The 15,932-nt window shown below is 40.1% G+C and overlaps 1 protein-coding gene across 1 annotated transcript in view; it reads right to left on the bottom strand.

Annotated features, from left to right (window-relative positions):
- Positions 1–213: 213 nt before the first annotated feature.
- ARHGAP20 (Rho GTPase activating protein 20) overlaps positions 214–15,932 on the bottom strand; it is a 160,052-nt gene continuing 144,333 nt past the window's right edge. The window contains exons 11-15 of the mRNA XM_077298330.1: positions 15,626–15,787; positions 13,646–13,755; positions 12,909–13,098; positions 11,706–11,814; positions 214–4,779 (exon numbers count right to left, since the gene is read on the bottom strand). Of these exons, the coding sequence (XP_077154445.1) occupies positions 2,927–4,779; positions 11,706–11,814; positions 12,909–13,098; positions 13,646–13,755; positions 15,626–15,787 (2,424 nt within the window). The 3' untranslated portion in view covers positions 214–2,926. The remainder of the gene's footprint in view (positions 4,780–11,705; positions 11,815–12,908; positions 13,099–13,645; positions 13,756–15,625; positions 15,788–15,932) is intronic.

The raw sequence follows: 15,932 nt of genomic DNA, 5'->3' as shown, positions 1-15,932 counted from the left end.
ATGTCGTTTTATTTGTACCATTTCTGTATTAAATACAACGTCTTGATGATTTTTTTATTGCATTTTTTTTTTTGGGGGGGGGGGAAGAAGAGTGCAGTAGCGTTACAATAAATGGTAATTTTGGAATCTTATACTTTCATAAATTGTAATTTTGAGGACAAAGTGCTACCAAATATGTTAATTTTTTACTTTAATTTCTTTCATTTTGCTCTGGGAAAATGGTGGTGACTCCAACTTCAATGTTTTTTTCTTTTTATATACACACATTTTTTTTTGTATGCAGTTTTACTTTTTAGACTTCCAGGGGCCTTGAACCTGTGACCGTTCCTGCACTTACATACAATACGTATCTATTGTAATTTGTAGTGAAATCAATGATCTCCTCTGAAGCACATTCACAGGTTGGGGATCATTGGAGAACAATCACGACGAAAATGGTTGACTTCTTAATTGCTTCTGGCTGCCATGGCGACCCATCAGCAATGCGCGACCATGTTGCGGGGTTGGGAGGCACTATGGGCACCGGTACTCCACTTAGATAGCGCTAGCCAGTCATATTTAAGGGGTTAAACAGCAGCGATCTAGTTTTGTAAAGCAGGGTCAGTTCGTAAACTGGCACCATGCAACCTCTCCATGACGGCTGTAGAAGTGATGGAGCAGGAAGGGTTAATCAGGTGATCGGCTCATATTGATGATCTCCTATCTGATATTAAAGTCCCGGAAAAGTATTTTAACTCTTTAATCTATCAGTGGAAGAGGATATTTCAAGTGTTTTGCATCATTTTTGCGTCACAAGAAAGTTTCACATTTTTCCACAGTCATTTTGGCTCAAACACAGTTTGTGACTTTTTACTATTTTATGCTACTTTTGTCACTTGTAGAAAGTGGGTGTAATCTGGGCATGGTTCGAAGTGCAAATAACATATGCCAGATTTATGAATAAGGAACTTTTTTAAAAAGTTGCAAAGTCACAAGCAGAACGGACTTCAGAAATTTTGTCTCATAGCGAATCTTCCCTTATGTTTCTGCAAGAGATTTGGAGCTCAGTGTCAATCACTATGAAGATATTGTATATTACATAAACATTAGGGATGAGCAAGTATACTCGTTGCTCGGGTTTTCCCAAGCAGGCTTGGGTGGTCTCCGAGTATTTGTAAGTGCTCGGAGATTTCGTTTTTGTTGACACAGCTGCATGATTTACAGCTACTAGCCAGCCTGAGTACATGTGGGGGTTGCCTGGTTGCTAGGGAATCCCCACATGTAATCAAGCTGTCTAGTAGTCGCAACTCATGCAGCTGAGGCAAGGAAAACTAAATCTCCGAGCAGTCACAAATACTCGGAGACCACCCAAGCGTGCTCGGGAAAACCCGAGCAACAAGTACACTTGCTCATCACTAATAAAGATATATTCCAAAATAATGAGCACAGACTTTATGATCTAAAAACTACATGATAATAAGGATATGTTCACATTGAGCTTTTTTATTGTGTAGTTTAAAGCGGATTCGCTTCAAATTTCATGTCAGAAAACTCTATGTGAGTATACCTTGAGGCTATGTGGACACAGAGATTTTCAAAGAGATTTTGGAGTACAAATTGAGTGGAAACTTTCTAAATCCTCCTCCAAATCTCAAAACTCCTTAAAAACTCGGAGTTTCTTCTTAGGAGATAACTGCACATGATGCCTTTTAAGTTTTTCCAGCAGAAGATCTTTCAGGAAACTCTGGAATTTTCTCTCTTGAAGTGTTTTCGTTGTCATTTCCTGACCGTTTTTCAGATTTTTTTCGAGTGTTGTACCATGGTTTGTGTAAAGTCTTTTTACTGTTGTTTTCCAGTCATTTTGTCACTCCATTGAATAATGAAGAACCTGTTAGAATTTCTTAAGCAAATACGATGGCAAAATGCTCCAAAAAAAATCTGGTCACTCTACGGATGTCTTTTGAGCTTTCCCATTGGCTTGTATTGTAAAGAACAGAATGTCTTCTAAGCAGAAAACACCAGAAGAATGGTCAGGTCACTTCTTTTAACAGCTTGGTGTTTTTGGAAACCAGAAGTAGTAAAAAAAACATTCAAGAGCCTGAACATGTGCACAGCAAGTCATTTTAACACATAAATGCATATGTTCATTCTTTTGATAGATTTTTTTGTGATTTCCGTGGCAGAATCCACCTCAAAAAGACTGTGTGTGCACGCATAGCCTAAAACGTAGCAATTTGCTCCAGTCCATTGGAGATGACAGTGGTCTATGGCTGCTGGACAGGAGTGTGAGAATTGCCTCTTATCTGATGGCATCCACATCTCTTCTTTTGATTAATCGGCCTGGTGTGACATCACATGTGCGACGCAACACACTGATGACTTCGAGCCAGGCAGACTAATCAAAAGTAGAGCTGCGGATGCTGTCAGGTAAAAGGTGGCTCTCTCGCTCCTGTCCAGTGGTCACAGGCCACAGTCGTGGCTGAAGAATTGGATGGTGCGGATCGACTTGCACCAACTCTAGTAACAATTCACTTTAGGAAAAACTAAGAATGTGATTCCCAAGGAAGCCTGATATTTGGATCTGTATGAAGGAGACTTTGATCTGTATTGAAGCCTCATTACTTAAAGTAAAAGACCTGCGGACAGCAAGCCTTAATCTTCATCCTTCGTTCGGATAACACAAAATATAGCGCTCCCATACCTACATTGGAATGAGTATCAATGCATTTTGATAATGGTACACTTGTATTAACACGTTCGCTAAGAAAATCAAATACTGCAAATTTCTCATAAAAACACACTACACTCATTCACATAAATTAGACATAGATAAGACTTTTCCATAGTCAAAATGGATTCATAATATATGAATAAAACCATTAGTCTGTATATCAAATGGGATGTCAGGACCACCGAAGAGGGACAGTTGGGTTCTCCTAACCCAACCCTATACATAGGATTCTTCTGCAAAAAATCTTTGGTCAATGTCTTCAAATTTTGGGTCACTACAACATTTTGTGTGCCAATCATCTCTGCCACCTTTAATGATAGGATTGTCACATTCTTGTGGATTTTTAATTTGCTTATGCATGTCGGACTGGAAGAATAAGTCTCCAGTATTGGTGCTTAGCTTCGGAGACACGCAAAAGTGTTTCTCTAAGTCGCAATTTGCAATCCTAATTCCAGTGTCCACATTGGAAGGCAGCACTTTATTCTTCTTAAAACTGGCCACGCGCATGCTGATATCCCTGGTGAGTGAGATTTTGGTTGTTTCATCTTTTGTGCGAGACAGGTCATCGTCTGGCTGGAGGATAGAGTGTTCGCTAGAAGACTTTAGGCTTGGATTGAGAAGAACGGGCTCCTCCAAGCTGCAAGAGTTAGTTGACTTTCTACGGTTTCTCTGACCAAACAATGAAATGTTGTGACCGAGAAAAAATGTTTGTGGCGATTGAGTGCTCTCTTGGCTGTGCGAAGATATTTCTATGTTGATGGAGACAGGAGATGGGAATACAAATGAACTACAATCCACCCCATTGTCACCATTGCCATTTCTGTCAAGGACAACCTTGTCCCCTGCGCATGGTAAGAGCTTGCGACTACTTACTTCCTCACTATATTTACAGATGGAGATTTCAGGATCCTCTTCTTTATACCCTTTAAGTCTAAGTCCGCTGTTGGCGTGTTTGGCTTTACACACAAAGTTTGGCACAGTTATTTGCTCCCTAAACAAGGACTCTTCTGAAATCTCCTGTATAGCTGATGATAGTATTTTTGTGGCATGGTCAGTATCTATTTTGTTTTTTTCCTCCTGCTTGTCCGTCTTTTTTGAGGACCAATTTTTTACAGCAGATCGGCTATTTTTTATCCATGCAATGGATGGAGCGCTACCTGAAGCTTTATTATTTGGAAACTCAACTCCATCTTTTCCAATGATGAATGTGGTACCATTATAAAGCTGTTTGCCATCTTCAGCAACCACAAATCCAGAAAAAGAATTGTCTCCAAGGAAATCTGGACTGAATTCTACTTGTTTTTTGTGTTGCCGCAATGGGCAGTCCAAATGTGAAGGCACTTCATTTGAGTTTAACACTGAATATTCTGAGAAATGAGAAAAAGCGCTGTCCAAGGAACTCAATGAAGATCCTGAAGGAGATGTCGCAGGAGAAGACAAGCTAGAACAACTAGTCCGAGAACAAATGTTAAGTCTCAAAGCATTGGGTGGCAAGAGTCTATTGGGAGTGTTTTTTTTGTCACCTGGCTGCTTTTTATTACCATTTTTACTAACCTCGATACCCAAAGTCAAACTGCGGTTTATAAGTTTTTGGCCTTCAACTTGAAGATATCGATGCTGCTTGAGATAATCATCAGCTGACTGAGACAGAAGAGCATCACAGCTTGTGTTGTTCTCATGTGGGGACTCATTAAGTTGACTGAACCTTGATGCCAAGATTCCAATAACTGGTTCTGAGCAACGCCTGTGTCGCCTCACATCGGTGGTAGAGGAGTACCCGGAAGTATTAGAACACAGAGAGTCCTCCTCAGATGGCTCATGTAATACTGATCGATGGTGGGAAATTGCTGAAATTTTCACAGATTGTGTATGAGTAGAACAAAAGGTCTGGTTCTCTTCATTAGAGACATGATCCAGGTCACAATCACTTAGCGTCAAAACTGAATCTCTGCTTCTATTGTCATGACTCCTCCTTGTGGGAAGACCGCTGTACGGAGAATCTCTATCATCATTAAGTTCGTTCTCCAGGCTGTCATAGGATGAGTCAATATGCTTAAAAGAACAGATATCTAAAGAAGAAGAAAAAAGAAGAAAAAAAATCATGTTAAAACCAATTGTAAAGGACTAAATCTACTGTAATAGGGTGTCTTAATTTGTACCATTAGTAAGAAGCGAAGATCAAAAAGATTCAAACTACTCTACTCCGGTGTCCAGTTTGGTTTTGTGTAGCAGCTGGACCAAGGAACTGTTCACTTCTCCCCAATATCCTGCGCCCCTCCGCCTCTTAATAAGTCTATGACATCTTGATGCTGTGGGGCCCAGTAAGAGGTGCCAAGGATGCTAGGCAGAAAATTGCCATGGAGGACAAAGCTGGACGTGGACCAAAGTAGCTTGAATATTTTTGCTCATTTAGAAAAGTAATGGCTGGTACTTTGTTATAACCCCTATTCTAACTAAACTCATGTGTCATAGATGTTTATTTAAGGGATTTTCCATAAGAAGCACGACATTTTTATAAAGTAAAAAGGTTACTCATACTCCTATTTTTATCCCCCTCTCAAATGGTTCCCATTGATCTCTGTTTGCTCCATGCAGGCAATCATTGACCCCAGTGATAATCAAGGTGTGGCAGGAATCATGCATCTGTCCTATCAATACAAATATCAGCTCAATGTGCAAAAAAGTGAGTCCTCACCCAATTCTATTGGCAGGAAAAAAGTTATGGGTCTCAGAAAACGGGCCACAAATCAAAATGTTTATTTTTTTTTTTTTTACAAAGTTCTGAATTTTTTGAATTACTGAAATAGATGAAGTTCCTATACTGATAGACTCATGTGCATAAAGAAGCTACAAGATTTCCCCACAGTACCTGCTCGTGCGTAACAAAAAGTGTAAATTAAATATATGAAATCGAGCTGATTTTGTACACACTGATGATATAACAGAACAAAACTACACATGGGTGGAATATTTTTAAAATGTCTATAAGGGCTTGCTTACACAAGCACAAGCGTACAAATCGGACGAGTGCAAAGCGAGAAAAAAATCGGATGTTATTCAATGAGGCCGTGCAGATCTGCAGATTTTTTTCTCAGCTGTATTCGGCGTGAGAAAAAAAATTGCAGAATGCTGCGATCTCACTCCGAAACCAGTACGGTGCGAGAAAACAAATTGCGTGCCATAAGGACCATCAGTACGACCTCCGATTCTTACTGATACGTTACAATTCTGTAACATAGGAAACTGTAAATGGACCTGGAAAAGATTAATAGCTGCTGAGTAAAAAAAAATGGACAGCAAATGAGATGCGTCAATTCTGGCACTTTGCCAAGCTGTTCCCGATTGCCCTGGTGTGGTGGCAATTGGGGTAATGGTAAAAGTGGTTGATATCAGCTGCAATTTCTTAATAATCACAGCTGTCATCAGGCCCTGGGGTTAGTAATGGAGAGGGGTCTATCAGGCACCCCCATTACTAACCCAGTAATCAAAAATAAAAACACATACTCAAAAATATTTTATTTGAAAAAACACCCCCCCCCACACACATTCCCTAGTTCACCAATTTATTATAGTCCATAGTCTAGCACAATCGATGTCATCCACAAGTGGCTGCCTGAAAACATAAAAGGAGAGTAAAAAACAAGACAGTGTCCCTCATTCACCAATTTATAAAAAAAATGTTCCCAGTTCCCACACAGCTCTGACGCAATACAGCTTTCCCCGAATCCAGCTGCAGCGACTGTGAATAGCAGCAAGTAAAGTTACTGCCATTCACAGTCACTGGTAACTGACGTCACCACTAATCAGAGTTGTCGGCTTTCGCTGCGCTCCGCGAGACCCGGCAGCTCTGAACAGCCATGATGTCAGTAACAATACTGCTGATCAGAGTCGCCGTGTCTCACAGAGGACAGCGGGACTTGCCGACTCTGATCAGCGGTATAGTTACTGGCGTCACCGCTGTTCAGAGCCCCCGGGTCTTGCGGAGCGCTGCAGGAGCCCACAACTCTGATTAGCGGTGATGTCAGTTACCGGCGACTGTGAATGGCAGTAAGTTTACTTACCGCTATTCATAGTCACCATGGCCAGATTCAGGGAAAGCTGGACAGAGTCAGATCTGCGTGGGAACATTTTTAAAAAATAAATTGGTGAACGAGGGACATTGTCTTGTTTTTTTCTCTCTTTATGGATTTACAAGTATCCATTTCTGGACTAGAGCAGATCTGCATGACTTTTTTTTTTCTTTTTTAATAAATTGGCGAACCAGGGAATGTGTGAGGGAGTGTTTTTTTTTTTTAAATAAAATATTTTTTTGTGTGCATTTTCATTTTTCATTACTGGGTTAGTAAAGGGGGGTGTCTGATAGAAAACCTCAACATTACTAACTCCCAGGCTTAATGCCAGTGGTGTTTTTTGAGAACTCGCAGCTGACATCAACCCCAACTACCATTACTCCGATTGCCACTACAACAGGGCAATCGGGAAGAGTCAGGAAAGCGACAGAATTGGTGCATCTCATGTGATTTTTAGGCTGGGAATGACCCAATAATCAGGGCCCTTCCCAGCCTGGTAATATTAGCTCACAGTTAATAGGTTAAATAAGGCTAAACACCCTTTAGTGCCACACGAAAGGCACTAAAGGGTGCAAGTTTATTATATGTGAAATCATATAACTATCTATACAAAAAAAAAACTGACAAGCACCCCCTTAGTGTGAATAGGTGCAGGCTGCAATAACTGCACAATATGTAAAAAGAAAACACAGCTGCACTCTGTGAGGGCCAAAACCTACAGAAACACTGGAAACATTAACTCCAAGCTGTTCTGTTGCTCAGTAAGAAGTACTTACAAAAAAGAGAAGGTTCTTAGAGCATAAATTGGCCAATTCATGTGTGCCCATCATCCACGGCAAGGTGACACTTCTCTGATGGGTCCTATACATGTCACTCTCATGCTAAAGCGCCTACAATAATGGACAAACATGTCTCTTTCGAGCTATGTCAGGTTTGTTTAGTATAGCTATAGGTTAGGTTATGACTGCCTCTAGTCTGACACTGCACTCCTCCCATTAACCTACAAGTGATTTTAACCAGTTCTACTTTACCACTCAAATTGCAGGCTTATAGCCCGAGAGAGACTCGTTTGTCCATTATTGTAGGCGTTTTAGCCCGAGAGTGGCATGTTCAGTAGGTTAAGAAAGTGGTAAAATAGGACCCATCAGAGAAGTGTCACCTTGCCGTGGTTGATGGGCACACATGAACTGTCCAATTTATGCGCTAAGAACCTTTTTTTGTAAGTACATCTTACTGAGTTACCTTACAGCTTGGAGTTAATGTTTCCAGTGTTTATGGATGTCTTGGCCCTCACAGAGTGCTGCTGTGTTTCGTATCTATCTATCTCTCCTCATGTCCATCTATCTATATATCTCATATCTATCCTATATCTATCTATCTCATATCTATATATCCTATATCTATCTATCTCATATCTATCCCATATATATCTTATAGCTATCCCATATCTATGTATCTATCCCATATCTATTATTTATCTATCTAATTATCTATCTATCTCTTATCTATCTATCTCATATCTATCTATATCAAATCTATCTCATATCTATTTATCTATTCCATATCTATCTATCTATGGTGCTTCACAAAAAATTAGAATATCATGAAAAAGTTACTTTATTTCAGTTCTACAATACAAAAACTGAAACTCATATATTATATAGAGTCATTACAAACAGAGTGATCTATTTCAAGTGTTTATTTCTGTTAATGTTGATGATTATGGCTTACAGCCAATGAAAACCCAGAAGTCATTATCTCAGTAAATTAGAATAATTAACAAAAAACACCTGCAAAGGCTTTCTAAGCGTTTAAAAAGGTCCCTTAGTCTGTTTCAGTAGCTCCACAATCATGGGGAAGACTGCTGACTTGACAGATGTCCAGAAGACAGTCTCTGACACACTCCTCAAGGAGGGTAAGCCACAAAAGGTAATTGCTGAAGAAGCTGGCTGTTCACAGAGTGCTGTATCGAAGCATATTAATGGAAAGTTGAGTGGAAGGAAAAAGATTGGTAGAAAGAAGTGCACAAGCAACCGAGAAAACCACAGCCTTGAAAGGATTGTTAAGAAAAGGCCATTCAAAAATTTGGGGGAGATTTGAGATTTACAAGGAGTGGACTGTCATTGCTTCAAGAGCCACCACACACAGACGTATCCAAGACATGGGCTTCAATTTTCGCTTTCCTTGTGTCAACAGACAACGCCAGAAGCGTCTTACCTGGGCCAAGAAGAAAAATAACTTGCTCAGTGGTCCATGGTGTTGTGTTCAGATGACAGTAAAGTCTGCAGGAAGAGTGGAGAGGCCACAATCCAAGCTGCTTGAGGTCTAGCGTGAAGTTTCCACAATCAGTGATGGATTGGGGAGCCATGTCATCTGCTGGTGTAGGACCACTGTGTTTTAACAAGACCAAAGCCAGTGCAACCATCTACCAGGAAATTTTAGAACACTTCATGCTTCCCTCTGCCGACAAGGTTTTTGTAGATGGAAATTTCATACTCCAGTAGGACTTGGCGCCTGTCCACACTGCCAAAAGTACCAATACCTGGTTTAAAAATGACAGTATCACTGTTCTTGATTGGCAGGAAACTCACCTGACCTTAACCCAATAGACAATCTATGGGGTATTGTCAAGAGGAAGATGAGACATCAGACCCAACAATGCAGACGAGCTGAAGGCTGCTATCAAAGCAACCTGGGCTTCCATAACACCTCAGCAATGCCACAGGCTGATCGCCTCCATGCCACGCTGCATTGATGCAGTAATTGATGCAGAAGGAGCCCCGACCAAGTATTGAGTGCATTTACTGAACATACATTTTGGGCTGTAAAATAATTTTTCAAGCTGGTGTTATAAAGTATTCTAATTTACTGAGATAATGACTTTTTGGGTTTCATTGGCTGTAAGCCATAATCATCAACATTAACAGAAATAAACACTTGAAATAGATCACTCTGTAATGACTCTATATAATGAGTTTCACTTTTTGTATTGAAGGATTGAAATAAATTAACTTTTTGATGATATTATAATTTTGTGAGAAGCACCTGTGTCTATCTATCTATCCCATATCTATCTATCTATCTATCTATCTATCTATCTATCTATCTATCTATCTATCCCATATCTATCTATCTGTCTAGCCATCTATCTATCTAGGAATAAAAAAAATGGAAGGCAGCACTCCAGGCTTAGCAAAAAATATAAGCGGACTTCATTGGGCTTAGCCAAAACGTCGCACCACGCCATGTGGGCCCAATAAAGTCCACTTATATCTTTTGCTAAGCCTGGAGTGCTGCCTTCCATTTTTTTTGATTCATGTATATTTGGCAAGTATATGGATTAGTTGCTGGGAGGCCTGTGCACCCACTTGATTGCATGTGCCATTTTTTCTATCTATCATCTATCTATCTATTATCTATCTATCTATCTATCTATCTATCTATCTATCTATCTATCTATCTATCTATCTATTATCTATCTATCTATCTCTGCACATACAACACCTAAACATCTGTCATTCTATTCCAGTACATGTCACACTGATGGTGCACATGGATGACACACGGATTCTACACATGGATACTTATAGCACCGGTTCTGTTTTTTTCCAGTACCGGAAATATCAGGACTTAGCTGCCTAAGATAGATCTACCTAAGATGGAGTTGAATTTGCCAGTTTATCCTGCCTGATTGAGGGCAGGCAGCAAAAAGATGCCCATTTCCATCCAACACTAGAAAGCCTTCAGTTCCTGTTGATGCCATCATGAAAGAGGAGCTGTATTTTTCTCCTATGTCTTGCCTTTGCCCATAGGCATGCTGGAACCTGTAGTAAGAATCCCAAGAACAGTGACATATACTAGTGGCTGCCGAACTCCGGAGCAGCCATTTCTCCCTATCAATTATTCTATACATAGGTCCTGGGAGTAATATACAGTATAATCATGTGGTTTACCACCAATGTGGAGCTATACTTTACAAGAAGTATGAGCCTATCACATCAGCTAACTATTCCCAGGCAGGAGATCTCAGGGCCCCTTGATCACTAGGTGCAGTGTCCTCCTCATCCTCCTCTGTTCTGTGCGGTCATACACTGCTGAGCTCTCCTATATGTGTATGTAAAACAACAGAAGATTGTGGAAAAATAGCAGTGACTGAAATCCTTTCTATTAGGCGTTGTCCCACAGTCATGGTTTTTCCATCACAGATGATGCTTTTGCGCTTTTATATAATTAGGACCTTAATCTCTTTTTTTCAGTCTTCTATAGGATTTTAGCAATTTTCTTTTCAATTGCTTCTGTTTTTAGAAATTGGTGCATATAAGGACTACTCCAGATATAACCGATAGATTGTGCTATACCTGGTGCAAGGCATAGGGGAATGGGGCATGATGGCAAATAATTCAAAGAATGCCAAAAAGAAGAGTCCTGCACCGTTCCTTCAGTTCCTGAGTTTTCCTTTAATAGGGATTCTTTCCTTTAATTAAGCTATGTTCACACTGACTTTTTTCAGGACTTTTTTGGAGTTAAAACTGCTTACAAATTTTTTTAAAAAATTTCTAATTCACTTCTTCTTTTATTTTCCTTAAGGTTTCCTGAGAATAATGTTAAGTATAGAGAATGGGTGGCTTCCAGAGGAAGCCACCCAAAGAATGAGAGTGTCACTTTTTTTCAACTTCTTCAAGGTTTCCGAACACTCAAGTGATTAAAAGAAGTGATGTAAGACGGAATTGGGCACTACAAGGTCGTTTTAACATTGCTGTGCACTATGTTCATTTTACGGGCTACTTTTACGGAGCCTTTGCTGGCAGATTTTGGGCGGAATGTGCCTTAAAGAGACTCATTGTACACATACGCCAAGGGTATACGTAGCGGTATGTACACATGGCATTTTATAATTTGTCATTATTTATAGGAATGCTACTTACCTGAGCTATCCTCTCTCTCCTTAGATGACAAGTTGGCATATAACAATGAAATATCATCTCCGAAAGTTGAGCAATAATTCTCTATCAGGAACTGCACAAGCACCGACATCTGGAAGGAAGGAAGAAACACGTTCAGGGATGATTAGATCTGGCCAAATCTGTGTGCATAGATGGCCATACCCAACCGCACAATGGGACAAGAGTAGTGATGAGCGTGCTCGGATAAGGAGTTATCCGCCATGCTCGGGTGCTGACCAAGTGTCTTCGACAAGCTCGAATAATATGTTCAGGTCCCCGCGCCCATATGTCTCGTGGCTGTTAGACTGCCCCAACACATGCAGGGATTGCCTAACAAACAGGAAATCCCTGCATGTGTTGCGGATGTCGAACATATTTTTCGAGGATGCTGAAGACACTCAGTTAGCACCCAAGCATGGTCAGATAACATCTTATCTGAGCACACTGGCTCATCACTACTAGTGATGAGGGAGTGTACTCGTTGCTCGGGTTTTCCCGAGCACACTCGGGTGACCTCCGAGTATTTATGACTGCTCAGAGATTTAGTTTTCATCACGGCAGCTGAATGATTTACAGCTACTAGCCAGGCTGAGTACATGTGGGGGTTGCCTGGTTGCTAGGGAATCCCCACATGTAATCAAGCAGGCTAGTAGCTGTAAATCATTCAGCTGCCGGGATGAAAACTAAATCTCCGAGCAGTCATAAATACTCTGAGACCACCGAGCGTGCTCAGGAAAACCCGAGCAACGAGTACACTCGCTCATCACTAATCACTACACAAGAATCCATTTTTCTCCCCTCTCTGCTTCCTTTTACAATAATTGAGTGGTTGAACATTGGGCTCCATCTGATGATGGAGTTTCCAGGCATTACACACAAGAAACCTTCCAGAAGCGCTGGTTTTGGGATTCTTTGGCAGTGCTCAAGATATTTTCTGATTCTTCACTTTTACCGAGAGAGGTGGCAAGCAGGGTATTAGACATTTTTTTTTTCTAATATATTTTTATGCTCACTTTTGACTCTCGACCGTAAATTTTTTTTTACTAATTTAAATTGAGAAATAGAAGCACAGGTTGGGTGAGGAACCCCGTGAGAGCTGTTAGAACAGATAGAAATTTTAAACTTAGAAGTAGAAGGATCTCAAGGATTTTGCCTTTTGTTTTTTTTCTTTTTAAACATTTTTACCTTTCTTGTGAATTCACTCTCTAACTCTGGGCTGGAAGGGTTGGGCAACCACAGAAGGCTCGGAGAGATGCACACAGCAAGATTGAATGCCGTCATTTGGTTGCTTTCAGAACGTTGCTCAATGCAATGTAGGACTCCGAACGCATAGCGCAGCAGTGTGATATTCACTGGTGGGAGCTTCTCTAGCAGCCTGGAATAAAAAAAAGACATAATGACAAACTTATATTTTTTTTCCTTTTATACTTCAAAAACTGACAACCAGGAAATCTTCATCAACTGATTTATCTTTTATATAACGTTCATTCATGACCTGCATGCCACATGTAAGCTCTTGAAAAACATAGGTGGGCCCTTTCTTGTTTTTATTTAGTGGCCCATTGCACCTTCACCAACGATTTTTGAAGTTGGCTTTCTCTGTGGACACTTTATTGGCTACTTTCAGTGCGAATCTGTATATACATTTGTATATACATATATACATGTTTCTATTTTAATACAATTTTTTGTGGCAAATTGTTTGATTCGCAGCAGAATATTTGGCCTTTTGACACTTTGCGCCACTTTTTTTTATACGCTTTATTACTTTTTATCTTTTCCCTGACAAACTGCAGTATGTTGAATATCTCTATATCAGCCCTCATAATGGTGAACTGTGCAGGAGAATTTCACATCTCACTGAAGGAGCTCTTTATAATCATGTGAAATATGTAAAAGCAGTGAAATAGGTAAATACTCACTTCTTAACAGCTTTTATTTTCTCGGCTTGACTTCCTTGATCCAGCACAGAAACCCATTTGTCACAAAGTTTAGATGAAAAGACACTGCCGGGAATATTACGAAGGAAATCCTAAGAGGACGGAAAGGGGGGAATTTATAATAAAACAGTGGATACCAGAAAATGTGGAAAGATGTCAACATGCCAACGTCAAACTTGTGACTCAAAGGGATCTATCTAATATCTATCCAACTATTATCTAATGTATCTATGCATCCATCTAATAACTATATAGCTGTATCTAATATCTATACATTTATTACTTAATATACTCTAGATCTAAGTACCTAGATAGATATTAAATAGTTATGTAGATGGTTATCAGATAAATGGATAGCTATTAGACACCTAAGTAGATGGATAAATAGATAGAGACAGAGGCTGCTGTATTCTTTTGTTTGTGTATTATTCAGTCATAGCAGCTTGCACCTGTTCACACTTGCTTCATTTTGTTAATAGGTGCTGGCCAGTTTTTCACAGAGAGATCGATATTTGAAAACTGATGGCAGCAACACATCTGGAATGAAATTCTGGAAAAGTAAGGGGTACTAATTTAAAACGGCTGGAAGGTCATTTTTCAACTAAGTCACATGACTGTGTCTAAAAAGAGCATGTTAGAGAGGCAGAGTCTCTCAGAAGCAAAGGTAGTCAGGGGTTCACCAATCTGTGAACAACTGCATCAAAAAATTGTGAAACAATTTTAAAAAAATGTTCCTTGATGTAAAATTGCAAAGACTTTGAATATTCTACCAACTACAGCACATAATATCAGCAAGACATTGAGAGATTCTGGAGAAATCCAGATGCAGAAAGGACAAGGTTGATGGTCGATTTTGGATCCCCGTGATTTACAGGCCCTCAGGCAACACTGCATTAAAAACAGGCATGATTCACTGCATGGGATCATGAATACTTCCAAAAATCATTGTCTGTGAACACAGTTCACCACGCAGTGCACAAATGCAAGGTAAAGCTCAATCATGCAAAGCCATTTATCAACACAATACAGAGTCTTCACTGGGCTAAAGCTCATTTAAAATAGATTGATGCAAAACAGAAAACTGTTCTGTGATCAGAAGAATCAAAATGTGAAATTCTTTATGGAAAGCATAGACATTGTGCCCTCAATAGAAGGACCATCCAGCTTGTTATCCGGGCACAGTTCCTGCATCTCTGATGGTATGGGGCTCTATTAGTGCCTATGGCAGGGGCAGCGTACATACTGTGTAAGGCACTACCAGTGCTGAGCCTTATAGAGAGGTTTTAGAACAACACATGCTACATCCAGACAACATCTATTTCAGGGAAGATCTTGTATATTTCGGCAAGACATTGCTAAGCCACATACTGCATCCAGCACAACAGCATGGTTTCTCAGAAGAAGAGTTCGCGTGATGATCCGGCCGCCTGCAGTCCGGACCTTCCACCAACAGAAAAAGTTTAGCGCATTCGGAAATGAAAAATCCGGCAAAGACCCTGGATTGTGGAGCAGCGAGAATCCTCCATCAGACAATAATGGGACAACAGCAATTGTGTCCTCACCTTCCAGACATTTAGATACTGTTGTGTAAAGAATAGGGTGATGCTACACGATGGTGGGCATGGCCTTGGCATCACTTTTTTGAGATGTGTTGCTGCCATCAATTTCTAAGTGAGTTAATGTTTCCAAATGAAATGGAAAAATGTTTAATGTTCAACTTCTGTGTCCTATGTTCTACTGTGAATAAAATATGAAACAAGAGAATATCTTGAAATTTTACACAGCGTCCCAACCTTTTAGGAATTGGCCTGTATGTATCCGATATCTATGTGCCGTTTTGTCATCTGTCGTATCTGAAATCTATTTATGTTTTAGCACTGAATTATTGTATCAATATCACCAGTTCCCATACTAGTTTTTGATATCTGTGATCTCACGCTGTATTCTTAAAGTCCGACGTACCTTAAACACAGATGCAGTAACAAAAATCGATTCACATGCAAAATCAACATCCAATCCAGAGTTGAGTCTTTCTTTCATCTCTTTGCAGGATTTCGCATTGGCAGAACGTCTGAAGATGCCTCTTGTGAATGGTCCATCTTGGCAAAGGACAGATAACATATCCTGAAGGTAATTAAAGAGGATTTACATAAAGAACGCAAACAAGATCAAGGTGCAGAAGCAATCCTACATAGGTAAGGCTGCCACAAATAGACAGAGCATAAAGCTAGAGCTGGGGTCTCAAACATGTGGTCCACAGGCACCGGAG

Source organism: Ranitomeya variabilis, chromosome 3 (genome assembly GCF_051348905.1).
Source record: "Ranitomeya variabilis isolate aRanVar5 chromosome 3, aRanVar5.hap1, whole genome shotgun sequence".
Lineage (NCBI taxonomy): Eukaryota > Metazoa > Chordata > Amphibia > Anura > Dendrobatidae > Ranitomeya > Ranitomeya variabilis.
This window is presented reverse-complemented; position numbering and strand designations above follow the sequence as displayed.